Source organism: Carlito syrichta, unplaced genomic scaffold, assembly GCF_000164805.1.
Source record: "Carlito syrichta isolate Samal-C Ts95f unplaced genomic scaffold, Tarsius_syrichta-2.0.1 Scaffold197851, whole genome shotgun sequence".
In the NCBI taxonomy this organism is placed as follows: Eukaryota; Metazoa; Chordata; class Mammalia; order Primates; family Tarsiidae; genus Carlito; species Carlito syrichta.
The window spans coordinates 206,743-229,913 of NW_007141947.1; the positions used below are offsets into that span (position 1 = coordinate 206,743).

General features: G+C 46.6%; 2 protein-coding genes across 4 annotated transcripts; both read left to right on the forward strand.

The window, feature by feature from the left end:
- Window positions 1–1,540: 1,540 nt before the first annotated feature.
- On the forward strand, window positions 1,541–12,587 carry MON1B (MON1 homolog B, secretory trafficking associated). 3 transcript variants are annotated; one of them, XM_008051559.2, is made up of 5 exons: window positions 1,541–2,147; window positions 4,038–4,364; window positions 4,941–5,760; window positions 6,138–6,285; window positions 8,666–12,587. In XM_008051559.2, exons 1-5 carry the CDS (start codon window positions 2,000–2,002, stop codon window positions 8,864–8,866), a joined length of 1,644 nt encoding a protein of 547 aa, XP_008049750.1. In that variant the 5' UTR covers window positions 1,541–1,999; the 3' UTR covers window positions 8,867–12,587. The 3 variants fall into 3 exon arrangements, with proteins under 3 accessions (XP_008049750.1, XP_008049751.1, XP_008049752.1); XM_008051560.2 differs by lacking the exon at window positions 4,038–4,364; XM_008051561.2 differs by lacking the exon at window positions 4,038–4,364 and having other exon boundaries at window positions 1,733–1,782.
- SYCE1L (synaptonemal complex central element protein 1 like) lies at window positions 9,950–23,171 on the forward strand. Its single transcript, XM_008051562.2, has 11 exons — window positions 9,950–10,015; window positions 15,617–15,679; window positions 18,336–18,395; window positions 18,620–18,694; window positions 19,222–19,269; window positions 19,542–19,596; window positions 21,142–21,205; window positions 22,347–22,416; window positions 22,505–22,592; window positions 22,773–22,888; window positions 23,050–23,171. The coding sequence occupies exons 1-11, from the start codon at window positions 9,955–9,957 to the stop codon at window positions 23,058–23,060; spliced, it is 711 nt and encodes a 236-aa protein (XP_008049753.1). The 5' UTR covers window positions 9,950–9,954; the 3' UTR covers window positions 23,061–23,171.

Here is a 23,171-nt window from a genome sequence, read left to right on the forward strand (position 1 = left end):
CACGCATGTTTATTTCAGCAATATGCACAATAGCAAAAACATGGAGCCAACCCTACTGCCCATCAAAAGTGGACTGGATAAAGAAAATGTGGTACACAAACATGATGGAGTATTACGCAGCCATAAAGAAGAACAAAATTGGGGGCTTTGCAACAAATGGGATGGAGTTGGATCATACTTAGTGATCACAGAAACAAAGAACTGAATATCGCATGTTCTCATTCATAGGTGGGACCTGGACATTAATCACATTAGTACAAGAGAGGGGTCAACAGTCGCTGGACACTGCCTGGGAAGGGAGTGAGGGGCACGTAACAACACAGAGAGTACCTGGTCCTAAACCAGGGGAAGGGAAGACCAGTTGGAGGCCTAAACTTCACCTGCATGCAGCCCACCTGTGTAGCTAATCCTGACTTGTACTCCCACATTTCTATAACAATAATAAAAAAGAAAGCGAGGCAGAGACTCAGAAACTCAGGGAGTCACAGGAAGAGCATAGAGTCACACGGTGTAAAAAACCTAGGCAGTCCAGAGCAGGCGCGTCCACACCTGCGTTTGCCCTCACACTGAAGATTGTCAGCGGAGCCGACCTCTCCTGGCCGCGGAAGCCCTTCGGTGGCAGTTCCTAGTGCCATCCGAATAAGATCCAATGCGGCCGCTGTGCCTCTCTAAACTCCTACGGACCATTCAGGGGGCGGGTCCCAGCTGCTGGGCCGTGGCACCCCTCCCCCTTCCAGGCAGCCAATAGAGGCGCGCAGACTCCAAAGGCCACGCCCACTTGTCGATCCCGCTTTAATCCGCACGATTCAGCCCACAGACCCTGCCTATGCGAGTGGCGTCAGCCGGGGCTTGTTGCAGGGCTGGACACATCCTAATCAGCCTGAGCTTTGCCTTCGCAACCCCACTGCCTGGCGTCACGAGGATGTCCGTGCCTCTCGCTTCCCTTTTTCCAGAGGCCGCCGATGGGCTGAATACGAATACTTCCTACTTCCGAGGGACTTGTCTCTTTCTTTAGGATCCGAGATCTATAGGCGGACCGGACTGAGCGCAACACATTGATTGGAAGTAGCGACTGCCCGTCAAGTATATACTCCTCTCTATTCCACCGCGCGCCTGCCTTTCTTGGTGGATAAGGGAGGGTGAAGTTTCCACAGCTCTGAGGGAGCGAGTTCGTTTGTCCACATAGGCATCTATTAGAATTTAGACTGCAAACGTCCTAAGTAAAGAGAGGAACAGGCTCAAGTTTATTGGGTCTAGGGAGATGTCAATCAAGGGATGGGCGGGTGCAAATATAATACGACGCACAGTACTAGTTGAGGTACGACGGGGACAAGGTGGGAGAGGAGGAGGAGGACTGCCGGGGTGTTGGCTTCTGCTGATTGGGCCAGAACAGACGGTCCCACCCTCTCTGCTCCGGGACTGGCTAGCACGAATCGCTCCCTCCTCACGCCAACAATCATCCGTAGAAGTGGGCCTCGCTCGCCCCTGTTAGCAGCTGTAGCCAGATCCGTGGAAGAGGGCAGAGAGGGCTCACTGAGTTCACAACCAGATCCGACGTAGACCCGGGAGTGGCACGCAACATCTCAACTGTGAGGGAACACCCGTAGGCGGCGGGAGAGGGGCGCCGCGGGGAGCGAATAGAGCCCAGCAACCGGAAGTGTCCTCTGGGAGGTGTCGCACCCGGAAGTGTGGCAAATCTCCAGCCGCACCCGGAAGTGTGATGCTGCCGCCGCTCCCGGGAATTAATGGTATCCGGCCAATTGAGATACGGGGTTAAAACAGGTGTTTATGTATCTTTATTTCCTAAGGCCCGATAGAGTCTTCTTTTTCGGAAAGTGTTGCAGGGTGCAAGTGTTTGGTCATGTTTTTGAATGTCTGATCTTGTTAAAATCCGTGGGGAAACAAGCAGTAGGAGTGTGTCCAAGGAGGCCTGACTCTATGAAGAAGTTTAATTTACTGCCCATCACCCTCGATTCCCCTCCCCCCAGGGGATGTGCAGATGGAGGTCGGAGGAGACACTGCTGCCCCAGCCCCCGGGGGCGCGGAGGACTTGGAGGACACGCGGTTCCCCACTGAGAAAATTGGAGACGGTGGAGGGGTTCACGCGGGCACGCCGGATCCCGGAGACGGGCGCCTGGAGGAAACAGGTATGCCCTTCTCTTACTGAAATCTTAAAAGGAATCCCTAGAGATTTTCATTATTGATCCGGAGAGTAAGGGGTGCCAATGGGAGACCTATAAGGAGTCTTTGGGACTCAGGGAAGTAGCTTAGATTATAGCCAGGTTAGTGGGAGGTTATCGTGGACTCAGTGTTGTAGTTCAAATGACTGATGAATAAAAAGGAAGTCATTGGGGGTCAATGGATTGTTCACTGGGGATTTGGAATGAGTTTAGATCATTGAGTAATTGAAAAGGGGTCTGTTGAGGTCGAAGAGGGTCATTGGGAATTTAGGGTGTTTAGGTTAACGAATGTTCTAAGGAAAGTTAATAGAGTCAAAGGGGGACTATTTATAAGTCAGTGTTTTGGGGACTAGGGTGTTATTTAAGGCACTGAAGTGGAAAAGGGGATCAGTGGTATTTAGTAGACAGAGTATTTACATCATTGAAGAGTCAGTGGTGGGATGGTGGAGGGAGTTTTTAAGAAACCAAATGTTAGTGGATGTTAATGGTGATCAGTGGCGTGTGGGTATAACCGAGATTATTTGAAGAGTCAGGGGATCAGAAGGAGTCTTTGAAGACCCAGGTGATAGTGGATGTGTAAAATTGTTCATTGGGGTATCAGTGGAAGTCACTGAGAAATCAGTGCTCGTTGATCACTTTGGAATTGGTGGATGTTAATGGAGTCATTGGGAAGGATCAGTGGACATCACAGAATAAACGGGGAGAGTCATTAAAGATGTGGGAATTAGTGGCAGGTAAGAGCAGTTATTGGGAGGGGGTAATTGAGATTTGTGGACATGAAAGTATCAGTGAATATCAATGAGAGTATGAGATTGTGCAGTCATTGGAACTTTATGGGAAAATTATTGAGACATCGTTTCAAACAGTTAATAAAAGCTGCCATCGGGAGATGAGTGAACATCAACAAGAATAAATGAATATCAGTGAGGCCATTGATGCTGTAGTTTTAGTGACTGTTAACAATAACCATGGGACAGGCAATGGAAGTCATCAAAGTCTTGTGGTTAATGGATGTTATGGTGGTTATTGTGGAGGGGAGTGGATATCAATGAGAATAAAGGGAGTTGAGGGAGTCAGTGGAGGCCACTGAAGCCCTGGGGTATGAGTAGAGGTTAATGATGTTCAGTGGGGGGGAAGGGGAGGTGGGCATGGAGTAGAATAAATTGTGATTAGGGCAGCCATTGAGGAGCATTGAAGACCCAGGTGTTAGTGAGGTTAATGTGGGACCATTGGGGGCTTTTGTGAACCACACTGGGAGTAAATAGGGGGTTAGAGGAGTCCTGAAGATCTGGGTGCCAGTGAATATTAATGACAGTCATTGGGAAAATTATCAAGAATATAAATGGTTGAACAGAAAAGTCAATGAGGGATAAGGGGAGTCACTGAGAATAAGTAACAAGTTAGGGTAGTTGCAGGGGAGGACATTCAAATCTTCAGATATTAGATATGAATGGTGGTCATTTGAAGGGTGAGTAGGTATTGGGAGAATAAATAGGGGTCAGAGGAGTTCATGGGGCATCATTGAGGATGTTAATAGGAGGCAACAGAGTGCTTTGGAAACTTGGGAATGGCATTTATTAAAAGAAGAACAGTTGGTCTGTAGGGACATAGAAGGTCTAATGGAATAACAGTTAGAGTGTATTGGGTTATCGGGGGTTTAAGGGAGCATTGAAACCTGGGTGTTAGTGGACACCATTGGAGGATCCTAGGGAAGTCATTAGTAGATAGGGGAAACACTTGAAAGTCTATGTTACCTGAAGAAATTGTGGGGACTTGGTAGAGATTTGGTGGGTCTTTGGGGACATGGGGTTAATAGGGAGTTCACAGGCAGATGACTCCCCAAGGGCTTCCTTTCAGGATCCAAGGACAAGGACCAGCCGCCCAGCCTGTCACCATTGCCCCAGTCAGAGGCCTCATCAAGCACCTCTCAGCCCTGGGATCCTGCAACCTGTGAGAGTAGTCCCATGGGTAGTCCAGAGAGTAGCTCTGGGGGCCAAGGCGGGGACCCCAGTGATGAGGACTGGCGCAGTCAGCGGAAGCATGTGTTTGTGCTGAGCGAAGCTGGCAAGCCCATCTACTCACGGTACGGTAGTGTGGAGGCACTGTCAGCCACCATGGGTGTGATGACAGCCCTGGTGTCCTTTGTGCAGAGTGCAGGAGATGCCATCCGTGCCATCTATGCTGGTAAGCAAACAAGAGGGAGGCAGAGTGGGAGATGGTGATGGGGAATATGGCTGGCTGGCTGGCTGGAGATCTCTCTAACCAGCTGTGGGTAGGTCTGCCTGCCTGAGGTAGTGTGCAGCCAGCCAAGGGTGAGTCTGTGTGTGGATGGTCAGCTAGGGGTCTGTCTGTCGGGGGTTCATCTCTCTGTCTGGCCTGCTAGGTTCTGAGTGACTGAGGTGCTGGAATCTAAGTGACTAGCTGAATAGAATACTTCCTGGTTGCCTGAAAGCATGACTGCGGGGGCTGTGTGACTGGTTGGGAGTCTTTCTGTATCAGTCCTTGCTCCATCTCTCCCCCCACACTCCCCTGTTCTTTGCTGTGTCCAACCTACCTGATCCCTTGACTGTCCCATCATGTCTCTACAAATGTCCAAGCTCCCCCAGCTTGTTCTTCTCCCAGTCCAGCAGCCCACAGAGTATCGGTGGGCTCAGCCCAGGTGTGTGCTTGTTGAGGGGAGGGCGGAAGAGCCCCGCCTGTTCACCTCCAGCCACTCCTGATCCATCTATACTCCCACATCCCTCCCCTTCCCTCCCCCAGAGGACCACAAGCTGGTGTTCCTACAGCAGGGCCCTCTGCTGCTGGTGGCGGTGTCCCGGACTCCTCAGTCAGCAGCCCAGCTGCGCGGGGAGCTACTAGCTGTGCACGCACAGATTGTGAGCACGTTGACTCGTGCCAGCGTGGCCCGCATCTTCGCACACAAGCAAAACTATGACCTCCGCCGCCTGCTGGCCGGCTCAGAGCGTACGCTGGACCGACTTTTAGACAGTGTGGAGCAGGACCCGGGTGCCCTGCTCCTGGGCGCGGTGCGCTGCGTGCCCCTCGCCCGCCCGCTACGCGAAGCACTGGGTGCGCTGCTCCGACGCTGCACGGCACCGGGCCTGGCACTGTCGGTGCTGTCGGTTGGCGGTCGACTGGTAACAGCCGCCCAGGAGCGGAATGTGCTGGCTGAGTGCCGGCTGGATCCGGCAGACTTGCAACTGCTGCTCGACTGGGTGGGTGCACCGGCTTTTGCGGCAGGCGAGGCATGGGCACCTGTGTGCCTGCCCCGCTTCAACCCCGATGGTTTTTTCTATGCCTACGTGGCCCGTCTGGATGCCATGCCTGTCTGTCTGCTGCTGCTTGGCACTCAACGGGAAGCCTTCCATGCCATGGCCGCCTGCCGGCGACTGGTCGAAGATGGGATGCGTGCCCTTGGTGCCCTGCGTGCCCTTGGGGAGGCTGCCAGCTTCTCTAATGCCTCCTCAGCCAATGCTCCTGCCTACAGCGTGCAAGCTGTGGGAGCACCCGGCCTCCGGCACTTCCTCTATAAGCCACTGGACATCCCTGACCACCACCGCCAGTTGCCCCAGTTCACCAGGTAGGCTCTGACTCTATGGGCAACTGACTGGGTGGGAAGGCTTATCTGTCTAACCCGGAAGTTCAGCGTCTCACAGACATGGCTCAGATGAGCCAGCCAGCCGTGTTCTGGAAAGAGGGAACAGAACAAGTCTCTCATGGAGGCAGAACCACAAACCTAAAGGCATTCCCCATTCTAGTGGAGAGGTGAACCTCAGTTCTCAGGGAATCCCATAGTTTGATGGAAAAAGCTGGGCCTGCAACCACTGAGAATTTTCAAGTCAAATGTGAGAAGCCCATCTTCCTAATTTAATGAAAGTCCCTACACTGAGGGAGGAGATGGGCTAGCCAAGAAGGCCCTGGACTCACCTTGCCCTCCATCTTCCTCCATTATGGCAGCCCCGAGCTAGAAGCCCCATACAGCAGAGAAGAGGAACGGCAGCGGCTGTCAGACCTGTACCATCGCCTGCATGCTCGCCTCCACAGCACCTCCCGACCCCTGCGCCTCATTTACCATGTGGCTGAGAAGGAGACGCTGCTGGCCTGGGTGAGTCGGGCAGGGCTCTGAGTGAATTAATTCCCCACTTCAAGCCTCTTTTCCCTCCACTGTATCCCCTCCAGCCATGGCGCCTCCATCAAGTACATCCGGCCTCTGCCTGGGCTATGCCTTGCCTCCTACACTGTCTCGAACACACGCTTCTTTGAAACCCATAACAACGAATCCCAGTGTCTACAACCCTACATCAGTCTCCTCATTCTGTTTGTTTTTCCCCCATTAGCCATCAGGACAGTGTCTTTGACTTTCAAGAGGTCCCTAAACAACCACCAGTGCCTGCTGATTCCCCAGTAGCCCCTCCCATGTATCTGGAGTGCCTCTATTAGCTACCAGATCATTTTGAATCCATGAGTCCTCCACACTCCTCTAATGCTATAGGCTTGGTCCTACGCTGCACCCTCTACCTGTAGTCTTTTTCTTTGGGGTCTCCTCTGGGCTCCAGTCCTCGCTTCCTATGGGTTTGTCAAAGGTCAGCTATTCTGGAGACCAGTGAAGGTACCCTCATTGAAAATGGCACCTCCCCCCAGGCTCTGCCACGTGGCACACATTTACTAAATAATTTATTGTATGTCTGTTGTGTATCAGGCATTGTTCTAGGCTGAGGAATTTATTTATTTATTTATTTTAACTTTCATTTTTTTCAAGTAATTTTAGACTTAGAAAGAACTTGCAAAAATAGTATAAAGAGTTATTAGAAAGAGGCCCTCCTTCACTTAGTTTCTCCAAATGTTAACATTTTATATAACCACAGTAACTTATTAAATTTAGGAAATTAACATTGTTACAATAACATCTAATCCACAGACTTCATTCAGATTCCACCAGTTGGCCCACTCCTGTCCTTTTACTTGTCCAGAATCCAGTCTGAGAGCCCATGATGGATTTATTGTGTCTTCCTAGTCTTGTTTATTCTGGAATAGCTCCTCATTCAAATTTTGTGTCTCTCATGAACTTGACACTATTATAGAGCTTCAGCCAGTTAGCTTGAAGAATGTCCTTCAACTTGTATTTTTCTAATGTCATATCATGAATAAACCGAGGCCATGCAATTTTGGCAAGAATACCACAGAAGTGGCATTGTGCCCTTTCCTGTGTCGTATCAGGAGGCATGTGGTGTCAGTCTGTCCTATCGATGTCAACTTTGATCACTTGGTTAAGGTGGTGTGCACCATATTTTTCCAGTATAAAGTCAATATTTACTCCTTTGGAGTTAATAAATATCTCTGGTGATAATGTCAGTGTCCTGTTTTTTAATCATACTTTTTACCTACTGATTTGTCAGATAGTGATTTTTCTAACTTCATTTTTTTCTACATTTATTGGTTGGGATTCTACTATAAGAAATAACTTTTCCTTCTCTTATTTATTTGTTGAATTTTTAACTTTATTGAATATGGTCTCATGGAGTTTTCTTTAATCCAGTGGGCTAAAATCCTTTTCCAGCATTCATTTTGGTGCTCCAGTTGTCTCTGATTTAGCTAGTGGGAGCCCTGATTTAGCCAGGCTGCTCCCTGTGTCTTTCTGACAAGTCCTCCTCACTGTGTGAGCACATCTTACCTGACTTTCTGTGCACCAAGCCTAGACTCAGTCATTTTTTCAAGGAGTCCTTACACCTTTTAGTGGAGATTGGTATTTAAAAACCAAGATATGGTAGACCCAGGATTTGAAGCCATATGGTCAGGGGAGACCTCCCTGAGGCGATGGCATCTGAGTGTAGAGGGGAAGTATTGGGCCAGGTGAGCATCTGGAGGAAGAGCACACCTGGCAGAAGGAAAGGACTACAAATGTTGTGAGGTGGGACTGAGCTTGGCTTTGTTTGAGGAACAGCACACACACACACAAATAGCTACAGTGGTTGGAACAGAGAGAGTAAAGGGGAGAGCAGAGGGAGGTGGCACAGGAAAGGCGTGGTGACCTGGAGGAGTCAGGTCTCTCAGGTTCGTGTGAAGATTAAATTGAGTCCCTTTTTATATTGTGCCCAAGCTGTAGATGATGAAAACATAGGTGTATGGAGCTTACAATCCAATAATTATTCATTGACTATTAAACATTGTTGTTACTGTTATCCCCAGTCTACAGATGAGCAAACTCTGAGGTCCAGAGAGCATCCACACAGACATAGCCAGCATCATCCAGCTGAAGCCACTAGGTCCAGCTGACCCCTACGCCCAACTGAGAACCCCTAGCCCACTCATGACACAATAATAACAGCTTACCTGCCTTAACCCAGTGTCCAGACAGCATCAGGTGGGAGTTGCTGCCAGGTACATCTTCCAAGCTTCAGGAGGTAGACATGGGCTGGGATGGGGTAGACAAGATTGTCCTTGCCCAACTCTGGCCCATCTGAATCTGTCTCTTCCCAAATCCCTAGGTGACCTCCAAATTCGAGCTCTATACCTGCCTCAGCCCCCTGGTGACCAAGGCGGGTGCCATCTTGGTAGTGACCAAACTGCTGCGCTGGGTGAGGAAAGAGGAGGACCGGCTCTTCATTCGTTACCCACCCAAGTACTCCACACCACCAGCCACCTCTACGGACCAAGCTCCCCATAATGGCTTGTTCACTGCACTCTGAGAGGCAGAGCTCCCAGACAAGGCAGTGCTGGGAGCAAAAACCTTGGTTTTTACCTTCTGTCTCCATTCTGGAAATGTGGGTGGGGGTGTGTCTGTGACTGGTCATTGTCTCCCTGGACAATGGGGCAAGATCTGAGGGCCTGCCGATAGAAGAGAGATGGGTGGCAGCAGTCAGGTAAACAAGCTGCTTTCCCAGCCCAGTCATGCACTTCAGCCTCTGGGGAAATCCTTGTGCCTCTGTCTGCCTTCCCTCTGCCTCACCTCCTCCATTTGGATGATATTCCAGCCTCTGTAAGGGGTTGTCCCCTCCAAATTTGTTTCAGGGATCTGCCTTCTCAATGGACTCTCAGCCCTGAGTGTCCAGGACTGGACAAGGTCTCTGGGCTTCTGGAATTGGGGATATGAGGCCAGCCTGTATCAGGAACCAGCCTGAAAGTATTTTAAAGACAAAAGTGCACATAAAAGGCCTAAAACCAAGCCCCACGAGGATATTCCTTTGCCCTTCTTGTACTTTTCATCTTTACCCTGCCAAAAATGGCCTCCGTCAATGCTGGCTGCTGTTAATATTAATGAGAAGGTGGTCTCCAGTGTCCACTTATTTAACCCAGGGCACCTGACTTCTCACAGCGGCTATGTAGGAGGTGCACTTAATTTCTGAGGCTCATTTTACTCACCTGTAATATAGAGATAACTAGCCCTCCCTCATAAACTTTAATGAAGATTTGTATATGAAAAGGGACTTTGAACTCCTGAATACTACTACATGCACATTTGTCCCAGGCTTTGACAGCCTGCATAACACAAGCAACCTGAAGCGAGCCAGACCCCACCCCCTGCTAGGGTTTTATATGTTTGTGCACAACCTCACTCCCCAACTAGTCAATACCCTAGCTCTGCCCTTGTTTAAGTTGGAGTTGCAGCCTCGTGGTTGTACGCATGTGCGGTGTCAATCAGTGGCATAGGGTGTTCTGCGCCTTCGCGAAAGAGACCAGTCTGATACACCTAACGGCGCAGATGTAGGCTGCACGCATGCGCACTGCAGACCCTTTCACCCTCACGTGGTTTTTTTAAACCAATCATCGTTGGAAAATGGCAGGGAAGTTGGAGCTTCTGCAAGTGCAGTCAGAAGAAGCGGTGGAGGAGGCCGAAGGTAGTGAGGGCAAGCGGTCTGCACTTCTTTCCCGAACAGGGCAGAAAGAAAGATCTGTCTCATTACAATAATGAAATTATATTAGCAATAGTTTTTTTTTCTTAAGTAAAATTTTAAGCTGTTTGATATTCAAGAAGACAAACCTTTTAACTGTTCAGCAAAGATAAATAATATACACATTCTCGTCACCTAGATTAGCTCTTGTCAGCTTTATAGAATATATTGTTTATTTTAAAGTAAACAACGCTTTGTTCAGTATGCATCTCTTCAAACTAGTGGAGGGGAGTGTTCTCAAAAAAATCACCCTGCTGCAGCCGCTCCTAAGAAAATTAACAGTAATTCCCTAATATTATTCCACCCCCAGCCCATATCACATTTGCATGAACCCTTAATTGAAAGTGATCTTCCCCACTGACAACTTTTCTCTTGTATTGACGGGAAGGGTAGTGGGGAAGATTCGGTCAAAAGACTTAGAAATTGCAGTCCAGCCATAAGAAAAAAAATCCCCCAAAGTAATAATCCACTAGCATGCCACTGGCATTTTTTGTTATAGAGTTGTTCAAAGTGTACCAAAGTAGAAAAAATAGCATAATGAACACCCATGCACCCATCAGTTTTCAGCTTTCAACAGTTTTCAACTTTCTGTCCTCTTTTTAACTACGTTTTCTGTACACTCTTTAAACTGCCATATTAGTACACAGAATTGCATCCTACCAGAGCTACCCATACGACATCAAAATAATGATTATTGTTTATTGTCCTAGGATGTGAGCTCCACAAGAACAGAGATCTTTCCCTGCACCTAATGTAATGCCTACTTGGCCTAAAGTATAGGTGCTCAGTTGTGTTTTTTTTTTTTTTTTCAATGTATGAATGATGAAATAACAGAGCTCTCTTAGATTAGAGCCACATGTTTAGTGCCAGCGTTCCACAAAGGACAGAAATAAGACAGATGCAAACAGATCCTGTTTATTAAGCATGTAATATAGCTGCCACTATGATTTTTTTCTAAAGTTTAGTGTAACCCTTTCAAATTCCTCAAAATTGAAGTTATTAACTTCACCAGCAAAGAAGAAAATTGAAAAATGTATCAAGTTACCGTTTCTAACTCATCAAATTGGTTTTATATAGGGAGGGATATCATCTGGTATTGATGACTGGAGATAACAGGCCTTCTCTTACCTCGCTAGGAGGGGAACTGACCAGTAAAGGCTTTGCTAGAGGCAGTTTGGTAGAGTATGTTTCTAAAATGCTGTCCCATATCTTCAGTCACCATGCTAGGTAACCCTATGAGAATACATAGATGCATAGACCATGAATGATCATTGGAGTGTTGATGGAAGCAAACTACAAGGAACAATCACAGAAATGACTAAATCTAGGTCTATCTATGCACACTATGGAATGCCTGTGCTACGGGTTTTTTTTTTTTTTCTTTTAAAAGGGCAGAAAAAAATTCTAATTTAAATTTAAATTGTAAATGGATAAGAGCATTATTTATTGACACAGAATAAACTTCAAAAGAGATCACGTTTTGATTAGAGAAAAACCTATTTGAATTGAAATGAAAAAGAAGCAGGGTATAGCTTGTGTGTGTTACACAGAAAAATGTCTGAAGGCTAAAGGCCCAACTGATAACTCTGGACAGAGGACTTGAATTTGAGGAGTGGTGCAGAGGTGGAGGTATCTTTTTTGATTTGTTGTTTTATTTTTCTTTTAGAAAAGTTAATTGTATATCATTTTAAAATATAAGGGGGAAAGTTGAATGGGATCTGAAGGTCCTATATTAATATTGAGTCAATATTAATATCCAGATGTTGATAGTTATACTCTGGTTACCTGGTGGATTCCCTTTGTGTACAGGAAATAGACACTGGAATATAGTAAGGAGTAATGGGACAAGTTGTCTGAAACTTATGGTTCAGAACCACTTGCAAATGGAGAATCTGACACAAGAGTAAATGGAGGCGCTGTGGCATATTTCTACAACTTTTGTGTACATCTGAAATTACTTCAAAATAAAATGTTTAAAAGGGTGCTCGTACTCTACAGGCTGTTTTATTTTATAACACAGAATTTTGAAAATTTTTATCAAGATGTTAGTTAGATTATTTGTAAGATTGACTTATCACCCACTCTTGGCCTTATTTAATGACTAGCACTAGAAAGCAGTGGAGAGGAAAAACCCAGATGGAGCTTTTGCAAAAATGGTTCCTAAAGCCAGCTGTGAAAGACACATGGGACAATTAGGGAAAACCACACATGGTCTGGGTATTGGATGTAGTATGTGATGAGTATTAATCTTGTCTAGTGTGATTATAGGATTGGGGTCATCTAAGAAAATATCCTTAAGTATTTGAGACTCTTAATGAAGTATCTGGAAATAAAATGTCAAGAAGCCTGGGCCTTGCTTGAAAATACTTCAACACAGGCAAAACATAGCTGAAACAAATATGGATGAATGTTAATGATTGTAAGATCTGGGCAATGAGTACATCAGAGGTCATTATAGTATCTTCTCTAATTTGTGTATTTGAAAATGTTCATAATAAAATATTTTTTTAAAAAATCACAAACACTTCCCCTTACGGTTATTAAAGTAGCTTTAATTTTTTTATGTTTAGCTATTAAGAATATTTTAAAAATTAAAAAATTTCAAGAGGACATACACCAACCTATTAAAGGCGATTATATCTGGAAAAGACAAGTGAGATTTAGGACCAAGGAGAAAAGGGGAAATTTTGTTTTTAACTTCACATATTTCTGTAGTGTTTGAATTTTTTCAGAATTTTACTTGGGTAAGAAAGTAAAAGTAAAGGAGTACATGAAACACATTTTACTAAAGGTCCAAGCATCATCACTAAACTGTAGGCAATAGTTGCTTCAGGGAAGAAGAGTAACTTAAAGAAGTGGCTTTTGGTGAAAAGAGACAGTTACTTTTTATTTTTGTTCTTATATTTGTCCTATTATGAAAGTTCTACATCTGCAAATTATGTCATAAATTATAAGTAATTAAAAATCAAAATGCAAAGTTAAACTAATGCATACAAATTTATAAAATATTTCAGGCCAGACAAAAAGATGCAAAGAAAACGAACATTCCACCCAAACATTTCAACAAAATTTAATAAGCTCAGGTTAAAAAACCCTGATTTACCACATGATTTTTAATGACTGCATCCTACAGACATGCTGAAATTAACTAGTCCCCTAAAGTATCTTCAAGTTACTTCCATATTTTAAAATTATAACCAATGAAACAATGACCATTTTGCCCATCATTTAAAATTATTATTATTATTTTTAATCAGTATTTTTATTATGGTTTTGTGGGGTACAGTTAAGGGTTAGGTGTACAAGTACGTTTCATTCAGGCACCCTGTTGATAAGAGGTGTTTCCCCATCCCCAGACCGATATTTGCTACTGTTAATCCCATCTCCCTTCCCCCCCCCCATAGTTTCCCAGTACCATCAGTCATTTTCTTATAGTATTACATTGGATGTTCAAGGTCCATTATATGAGTGAGAGAACATGTGATACTCGGATCTTTGTTTCTGTGAGAGGTCACTCAATATTATAGACTCTAGTTCCATCCAGGTTGCTGAGAAATTCTAAAATTATTTTTTAAGAGGCATTTCTAGGAGTGGAAATTCTGAGCAAGAGGAGATGAGTACGGTTTTGATATTTCTTACCAGAATGTTTGAAATAAAACCTTTTTTGCCAATATGATAAAAATGATTGAAAACATATTTGGCTGGTAAAAGTATGAAGAAGTGTTCTTTTGTGAACCCAAAGCAGATGAAAGGCAATTTCCTAATATCAGTCAAATTTTATAATATATACACTCTTTTATCCAGCAGGTAGCCTCTAGGTAGTATTCCAGGTGTTCCCAGTAGATACACTCTAGTGCAAGCACAGAGAAGGATGTGCAAAGATCATGTACTAGGTTGAATTGTGTACCCCCAATATTTATGCCTGGAATGTGACTTTATTTGGAAATAGGTTCTTTACAGATATAATTAGTTAAGATTTAGTTATACTAAATTAGGGTTGGTCCAATTCAATGGCTGGTGTCTTATAAGAAGGGGAAAGTGGAAATACAGAGATACAGAGAGATAATGACACGTGAAGACACAAACACAGAGAAAAGACTCGGTTTGTGACATTTTTGTTCTGGTAGCCTGAGAAAACAAATGATCATTTTGGCATCATTTGTAACTGCAAAATAAGGAAACAACCTAGATATCCATCAGTAGGATGCTGCTCTTAAATTATGGTTTATCCATACAGCAGAACACTATGCAGCCACACACACACACACAATTATCAGTATATATTATCAAATGAAGAATATAAGATGTAAAGCATAATGTATGCCATGCTATCACCTACATAGGAAAATGGTGTGTATGTTTGTATGTGAACTGAATTATCTCCAAGTATCCACAAATAGCTTGAAAAACTAGTGGCCTCGGAAGAGGGGAAATGAGGTCTGAGAAAAGAGACTTTTCACTGTATACTATTGTAGGTAAGCATTTCTTCATTCACTTCTTTATTGTCATATGTGTTTCTTGAGCTGACTTTCATCTTGTCTGACTAATTTTCCTTGGAGAGAAGTGTATTACTGAATTTAACCTTTTATCATTGATTTCAAGTGTTTAAGATGTTTTTAAGATGTTAGTTTTCTGTGAATTTTTTGTTGTCACTTGAATTTTCAAGGTAACACAGGCTCATGTTAAAATGTATATAGAAGTCTATGTGATAAAAAGTGTGTTTGAAACATTGTGCAAATAAGGTCTATTCATTACAATTGGATGCATTGATTGTATGCCCCAAGTCCTTTTAATTTATGGAGTTTTCCCTTGCCTTCATTTTTTTCTTTGCAGTTTATTTGTTGAAGAAACCAAGTTTTTCTGTAGCATCCCATAGCCTGCATGTTTTTGTCACATTCCTGATGGTGTCACTTAATATGTTTATCTGCTCTTTGTATTTAGTATTTCGATATAGAAGTTTTATGACATTCCACTTAAAAATTTTTTTAAATCACTGCCTTTCTAAAGGATACATTTTTGGGGTTTTTTATAGATTTGGGGAGCAAAAATCCTTCCTAGACAGCACTGTGTTCTTCCAGCAAGAATACTGTCCAGATTTTTAAAATATTTTAGCAGCTGTTAATAACCATTGTCTAGAAATATCAATTCATTAAGAATTGTAAATTATGGGCTATAATTATTTTAAAGAAATTCATATGAAATTGCCCTGCTTTACTGCATTGGTTAGAACTTCCTAAGGATCTTGAACAGCAAAAGTGCATCCCTTTCTCTCACCCCTGAGTTTCTTTAAGGGGATGTCTGTGGTGCCTTTTGGCCCCTCAGGGAGGAGCTGACCCTTACAGGTCCTGATTCATCCAGCACACAAATAAACCTCAGGGACAAGGAACAGAGGTCCTACAGGAGCCCTGCACTGGCTGGAAACCTGTCTCTCAGCTCATCCTCAGCCCCAGCCCAGAGGTATCTGCAGAGCCCAATGGACTTTCTTCCTCTTTTCACAACCCCATCTCACTCTCACTGAGCCCTGTATTTCTGGTTTTATCTCCACAGATCAGACTGAGTCTTTGAAGAAGACTGAAGATTTGCTTTCAATGGTGATAAAGCTGCAGAAAGGTCATGTATCTCCCTGCGTTTGAGCCTCGGCCTGGGGTTTCAAGTCAGACAGATGTGTTTCAAATCCAGCCCCTTCACCTCATAGCCTTGGGAAATCATCCCATTGCATTTTCTCTCTCTTATACAATTTAAATAAAAAATACAGTCCACAGTTCCAAATTCAAGAAAGTTAAGGAAATGGAAAAGCCTACCTCTTACACACACACACACACACACACACACACACACACACACACACCAGTCATGCATTTCCCAGACTCACAGGCAGGCAGCAACTGTTTTTAAATTCTTATGTTTCTTTCCAGAGATTTTTTTTTTAAAGAAGTGCATTCATGGAAATGTATTCTTTGACCTCCGTTTTTATATGTAAATGCCAAATGGCAATGCAGACACCTTTGCACCTGCTTTGCTTGTTGAGGGAGATCAGGAAACGAACTTACACCCAGTACCTACAGTTTGTCTGGGGCAGTGCTGATGAGGTTTGAGGTTAGACCCCCAACCCATTCTCAGCTTAAAATGCTATTTTTCAGTGGTTCCCAACCTTTTTGGCATCAGAGACCAGTTTCAGGGAAGACAATTTTTCCATGGATTAGGGGTGGGGAGATGGTTTCACGATAATTCACTTTATTTCTATTATTATTACATTGTAATGTATAATGAAACGGTTATACAATTCACCATAAAAGAGAGTCATGGGCAGAAGTGGTAAATAAAATAATGGGCAGGCAACACATGGATTAAAATAAGTGTTGGATTCTGACTTATAGCCTGCCACCAGTTGTAGCTGTATAATCGAAGAACATCAACTCACTTGCCACTCACTGACAGAGTTTTGCTATGAATCTTCAAGCAATTGATTTATTACAGTCTCTGTACAGTCAAACCTCACTGCTAGCATCACCACCTAAGCTCCACCTCAGATCATCAGACATTAGATTCTCATAAGGAGCACACAACCTAGATCCCTCACATGCACAGTTCACAATAGGGTTCACACTTATTTGAGAATCTAGTGCCACTGCTGATCTTACAGGAGTTGGAGCTCAGGCAGTAACGCAAGCAATGGGGAGCGGCTGTAAATATAGATAAAGCTTTGCTCACTCACCCACTGCTCACCTCCTGCTGTGCAGCCTGGTTCCTAGCAGACCACAGACTGGTACTGTGACCTGGTACTGTCCATGACTTGGGGGTTGGAGACCCCTGCTATAATTGTTCTGTTCCAAACAAAAGGTAACCTCCCCTTCCCCCACTCTGTGCCCCCTTGCAGAAGATGTGTCTTGGGACTGCTACCTAGGCTTAAATTAAGTCAAGAAATTTCAGCACTGGAAATGTATAGTGACCCACCCTGACTATCTCCAGTAATACAAAGACCCTCGGATTTCTAGCAGTCATAATCAGCACCATGGAGAGTGCCCATTCTTCTGGAAGTCACAAAAACTGGAGTTGGTGACCTTTGCATATGCCATTAATTTATTCACCCAACCATCCATCTGGACATCTGTCCATCCTTCTAGCAATCCTTCCTATATTTCTCCATCCAGTCATCATCCTTCCGTTCATCATCTCTCTAATCAGCTGTCATTTCTTCAGACTCATCCACTCAGTTAACTGTTCGTTCAACTGTCTATCCAACCATCTCTCCATCCTCTAAATCTTTATTGGAAAATCCAGGGCCTGAGCTTATTAGCCTGAGTGTCTGAGGGGATGGCAGTGAGACCCAGCAAGGGTTGGGCAGCTTTTTGCCCCAACTCTGTGTTCCCAACCTTGAAGCCAGAAAGGGATGAAGAGGAAGACTTCTCTGTGCAGAGACCTGAAATAGGGACTGTGAGAAGTTAGAGATGACTCCCGAAAGGAACAGTGATCACACGGTCACTGGGGAACCTGCAAGTTGTCGCCCGCAATAAGAAAGCAGTGTTTCCCCCATTTTTCAGTTGAGGCCAAGATCAGAATCCAGATTGGCAGAATTGACAATCTACCACGCCTAGCTTTTGACATAATAGAGCAGACAGCAGGTCTTCATTGGCTCCCACCACAGTCAGAATTACATCTGGATGCCTCTACTGTGTTCCAAGAGGCCCTGAGTGACCTCACATCCCATCCCCACCCCCCACCTCCTGTTGCTCTCCACTTGCCCACTAGACTGGAGCCATACCAGTCTTTCACTGTTAACTTTGGACACATGCCTCACCCACTCCCACTGCAGGGGATTTGCACTTGTTCCCTCTGCCTGGAATGGCTTCCTGCTTCACACTCTCCACCCCCACAGAACTGTAGGGCCTGCTTCTCTCTCCTGATCTGGGACCTTTCCATAGTCAAGAAGCACCTATTCTTTCCATTTTCTTCATGTGTGTTCCTAGGGGGGGAATAAAGAAGAAGCACCTTTTACCCTTTTGCCCTTAATACCTTGCCCCACTTTGTTTCTTTTCACAACAGTTACTGCCACCTGAATTGAATCATATATCTTTGTTCAATTACCATCTCCCCACCCAGAATACAAGCCCTGCAAGGGCCTCTGACAAAGCCTAACACACAGCAGGTGCTCAATATATGCCTGTTGACTGAAAGCAGCAGACACAGTGCTGGCATCCACCCCTCCTCCATCTGCCTTGGACAGCCAAGCATCTGTCTTCTCTGGCTCAATCTTTTTTTTCTTCAGAGGGAAGCCTGGAGCCACAGACTGAGGACCTGATTAACCGGATTTACAAGCTTCAACAAGGTAAACTTGGGGACCTAGACTGGTCAGCTGGGGCCAGCAGGAAAGGCCTGAACTTTGACTGCCTTTCATTCCCTCATTTATAGAACCCAGGCCCCTCCATGGTTGTTTAAAGATGAGTGTGGGGGCAGGTGGGGAAGATTTTTTTAAAAAGAGTGTGCAATATCGCAGTTGCAAGAGAACAGCAAGTCTAGAGACTGCACTCACACCATGTCTTCTTTTCTCAGCAAAGAAGAAATCCAGTGAGGAACTGGAAGAGACCCAAGCTCTCTGGGAGGCCCTGAATAGGGAATTAGACTCTGGTAAGTGGGCAAAAAGAGGGACCCAGAGATCCCGCAACCACTGCTGATGTTTCTGCACCTTGACATGTGCTGTTCCTTTGCCTGCAATGCTCTTAACACACATAATCTGGATTGCCTCTGCTTTCCCATGCCATCTTTCAGCTCTCAGCTCAAACTTTACCCTGACAGGCCTTCCTTGATGGTCCCAATCTAAAAATAGAATCCCACCCTCTCTTTGTCACATTCTCCTCTACTTGATTTGTTTCTTCACTTCTACCTGACAATGTGTGTTTATTTACTTATGATTATCTCTCCTCTCAGTAAACCTTATACAATCTTCAGGGTCTTCCTCTGCATGGCACTTACAGGGCACAGAGGGGGAAAAGTTGGATCTGGATAGTCCCTCATGGGAAATGGGTGCAGGGGTGGCAAGTGATACCTTACCTCTCCTGGGGCTGTACTTCTGTGTGACTTTGCCCCTGGCCCGAAGTTGCAAAGGGGACATGGGATATGGACCCCGGGGGCTGAAATGTCATTGTGTTTTCCAGTGAATGGGGAGAAAGTGCACCTAGAGGAGGTCCTGAGCAAAAAGCAAGGTATTTACCAGTTGCTGTGTCTTCCTGGCTCTATCCCACCACCTCACACAAGTCCACACTCCCCAGAGCAGCCAGAGAAATCCCACTGGAACCTGAGCCAGGGTGCTTCCCCCTCTGCTCAAATCTCTCTTTTGGTTGCACTTCATTTTGAAATAAACATCCACATCCTCTCAGTGTCCTCCAGTGCCTGACGTGATGTAGGACCCCTTGCCTCTGTCCAACCCTGAGTCTCCAAGAGCTCTCACAGGGTCTCTTCGTTTCCTTCCCCACAGAGGCACTGAGGATTCTCCAGCTGCACTGTCAAGAGAAGGAGAGTGAGACCCAGAAGTGAGAGGCCCTGCCCCAGCTCCTCCCTATCTTACCGCCCAACCTGAAGAAGGAGGGAGCAAGAGCTAGGGACATGTGGGGACCACAATCCCCATTTAATCTTTCTATAAGATAGAGCAGAGACAAAATACTTCTCTAAACATCTTTGATATTAGGTGGTGGTGTTAAGATTAACTCACATGTTTAATCATCAATTGCTAATTTCTTTACCAAATATATTCCATCCACTGGCATTATTCGCAGTCTTTCCCTTGGCCATGCAGATCCTTTGCTGCCCACTCATTTATCTGTCTGCTCATTTCAGGCCCCCTGTCATTGGTTTACCCATTCATTCCTCCACCTCATCCAGCTACTCATCCATTCATTCATCTGTTCATACACTATCCAACTATCCAACCATGTTATCCAGCCAGCCATCATATCTCCAACCTTTCATCTTATCGTCTTTCATTCATCCACTTATGCATGCACATCCTCTCTCCATTCTCCCAGTAATCTATGCATCTAGCCACTCATTTCTTCACCCAACCATCCATCCAGACATCTACCCATCCTTCCAGAAATCCTTCCTTTATTTTTCCATCCAAACAACAATGCCTCCACTCATTTCTTTAACCAACTGTCATCTCTCCAGTCAGTCACCCACCCATCCAGTTAACTGTTCATCCAACCATGTATATGTCCATCTTTCCATCCTCTGAATCTTGATTAGCACACTTTTGTGACTGGAGGTCTCACCCTCCTGGTGCACCATCACTTTAACTGTGTGAGGATAACCTGATGATAGATAGTTGATGTGTGTGTAAAATTAACCACTCTACACACACTGATGATGTTCATTAATGTACCCAATTCTCACTATGACAGTTATAGAAGTGAAGGGTTAATGTCACCCTCTCACCACTACCACCATTTTACATATAAGGAAACTGAGGCTCTGAGAGGTTAAGTAACTTGTTCAGTGTCACAGCGAACAAGTGAAATCAAGCCATGACTTTAGAATCTATGGTGTTAAACTACTGCATTGCCTGCACAGCTTTCTTGGTAAGGCATGGCTCCATGAGGACAGGATGGATGGTGTGATATTCTCAACAGAGGCTCATGAAGGTTCACATTCAACAGGAGAAAGGAGAACAGATGTGAACAGATGTCCTGCTGGAGGGAGCAGGGGGTCATTCAAAGAATATGGCTGAGGGTGGTTGTTGCCTTCCCACAAATCACATGTTACGCGAGTACATGGAACAAATGTTTGTCCACAACTCTCAGATCACAGAAGGTCCCACACAAAGGAAGCTGGGATAACTCCCAAGCCTGGAGCCTGGTGAGCCACTGAGTGGAGGGTGGAAGTGGAGCTTGCATCAGGGAGTTTGTTGGAAAGAAGAGCCATTCTAATCAAGGCTTGGAGGATAAAACCCTTGAAGGGGCCCCCCACAGAGGGAGCACAGGGCAAAGATTTGAAGGCCTGTGCACGAGCATCCCCAGATGGCACTGGGCTGAGTGTCCATCCTAGCCTGTGGTCTTCCATCCCTGTGTGTTGGCCCCCAGGTTGCATGTCAAGGAACAGATGGAGGATCTGATGGGTCAGCACAAGGACCTCTGGGAATTCCACGTGAGTCACTGTCACTGCCTCCAACCAAAGCCACCCGCCTTGGTTTCAGCATCTCTGCTGACTGGCCCAGTGTCCACCCCTGCCCAAGCCCAGTGCTGTGGAATAGCCCTTGATTCCTCTCTTCCTCTTGCCTATCTATTAGTTTACCTCAAATCTGCCCATTTCTCACCATCCCCCACTGTCACCCCAGCATGGCTTGCCCAGAGGGCTGCAGCAACCATGGCTGATCCTGCTTCCCTCCTGCCCACCTCAAGTGTGTTCATCTTGCAGTGGCAAATGGGTACCCTGAGAAAGCTATGGTCAGGTCACTCCTTCGTTCAACGAATGTCAGCGGGGGCATCAAGCAGCCCTGGAGGCAGGGAGAGAGTGGCAGGCCTTAGGGGCCCAGTCATTGGTGCTATAAGCTGGTTGCGGACAGAGGAGGCCAGACCCAAACCCTAGCCAAGTAAATACGTGACCAGATTATGTAATGCTCGTGGGAAGGCCTCTGAGCAGGTGACATGTGAACGTGGATGTGGAGGAAGTGAGGGAAGAAGCCAAGTGTTCTTGGCGAAAGAAAGGCCAATGTAAAGGCCCTGAAGCCTTATGCCCTGAACGTTTAAAGAGCGGCACGTGGCCGGGCTCGGTGGCTCAGCCTGTAATCCCGTGCCTTTGGGAGGCTGAGATGAGTGAATTGCCTGAGCCCGCGGGTTCAAGACCCGCCTGGGCAGCGAGACCTCATCTCTACAATAAATCAAAAAAATCAGCCGGGTGTGGCAGCGAATGCCTGTAATTCCGGCTACTCGGAAGGCTGAGGCGGAAGGATCGCTGGAGCCCAGAAGGTCGAGGCTGCGGTGGCCAAGAGCGGCCACTGCACTCCAGTCTGGGCGACAGAGTGAGACTCCAACTCAAAAATAAAAAAGAGCAGCACGTGGAGTGGGGGAGGAGGAGAGTGGGAGGAGATGAAGGCTGCGAGGTACACGGGGCACGGAGGGCGACTAGGGAACATGGGTCTCCATCACAGCAGAAATCGTACGTTGAGTTGAATGAATGAATGACCCAATGTAGGTAAGGACTTGGAGAGAAACTCAGAGGGGGCGGGACTGGCGGTGTAGTCTGGAGGACACACACACCGAGAGGTAGGTCTCCTCTGCCCTCGCAGATGCTGGAGCAGCGACTGGCCCGAGAGATCCGCGCCCTGGAGAGGAGCAAGGAGCAGCTGCTCACTGAGCGTGAGACCCCTGCGGGGCGGGCGGTGGGGGGCTACCCGCCTGAGCCGCGGCCGCGCCGCTGACACCCCGCCCACCTGCCCACCCGTAGGGGAGCAGGTGCGCACCCGGCTGCGGGAGGTGGAGGGGCGGCTGCGCTCGCCGCCGGAGGTCGAGAGCGTCCAGGCAATGAATGACGGGTAAGGCGGGGGGGGTCAAGAAGGAGGGGACTGACCCGTGTCCCCCCAGCTCCGCCCCCACTGTCCTCCCCCGCCCCACCTCTGCTTCTCCGCGTCATCGCTGTGTCTCAGTGGCTTTCTCCCGTCCCCCTGGACTCCCGCTCTCTTCTCCCTCCTCTCTCCCCTTCTCCTTCTCCGCAGGCTCAAGGAGGAGCTGGAGAAACTCGGGGAGCCGGTCCAGAGGGCGCCCGAGGCCGTGGCCGGCCAAGAGGCGGTCGGGAGCCCGGGAAACCGAGGCGAGGCGGGCGGAGACAGAGGCAAGAGGCAGAGCGGGCGGGAGTCCTCAGAGGTGTCCCTGGGGAAGGGCCTTTGGGGGGCGGGGTGTCCCGGGGTCGCCTGCCGCCAGCGTGGGCCGGCGTGGGTGGACGCGAGGGCGCCCGCGAGCCCGCCCCGAGGCCTTAATCCCTGCTCGTGGCAGATCGGCCTTGAGCTTCCCCCCGCTGGTGACAAGGAGGACCTGGAGCCTAGACCCGTAGGATAGCCCGTCCTGACCTGCCCTCAAGGCCTGCCGAGAAATAAAGGCGATGATTTCTGACCGTC

Excerpts from the sequence above, each read along its gene's own strand:
- MON1B (XM_008051559.2), top strand. The coding sequence starts at position 2,000 with ATGGAGGTCGGAGGAGACACTGCTGCCCCAGCCCCCGGGGGCGCGGAG. Across the intron at positions 4,365-4,940 it reads CATCCGTGCCATCTATGCTG|AGGACCACAAGCTGGTGTTC; the intron begins GTAAGCAAACAA and ends TCCCTCCCCCAG. Across the intron at positions 6,286-8,665 it reads AGGAGACGCTGCTGGCCTGG|GTGACCTCCAAATTCGAGCT; the intron begins GTGAGTCGGGCA and ends CCAAATCCCTAG.
- SYCE1L (XM_008051562.2), top strand. The coding sequence starts at position 9,955 with ATGGCAGGGAAGTTGGAGCTTCTGCAAGTGCAGTCAGAAGAAGCGGTG. Across the intron at positions 15,680-18,335 it reads GGTGATAAAGCTGCAGAAAG|AGGGAAGCCTGGAGCCACAG; the intron begins GTCATGTATCTC and ends TTTTTTCTTCAG. Across the intron at positions 18,396-18,619 it reads GATTTACAAGCTTCAACAAG|CAAAGAAGAAATCCAGTGAG; the intron begins GTAAACTTGGGG and ends TTCTTTTCTCAG.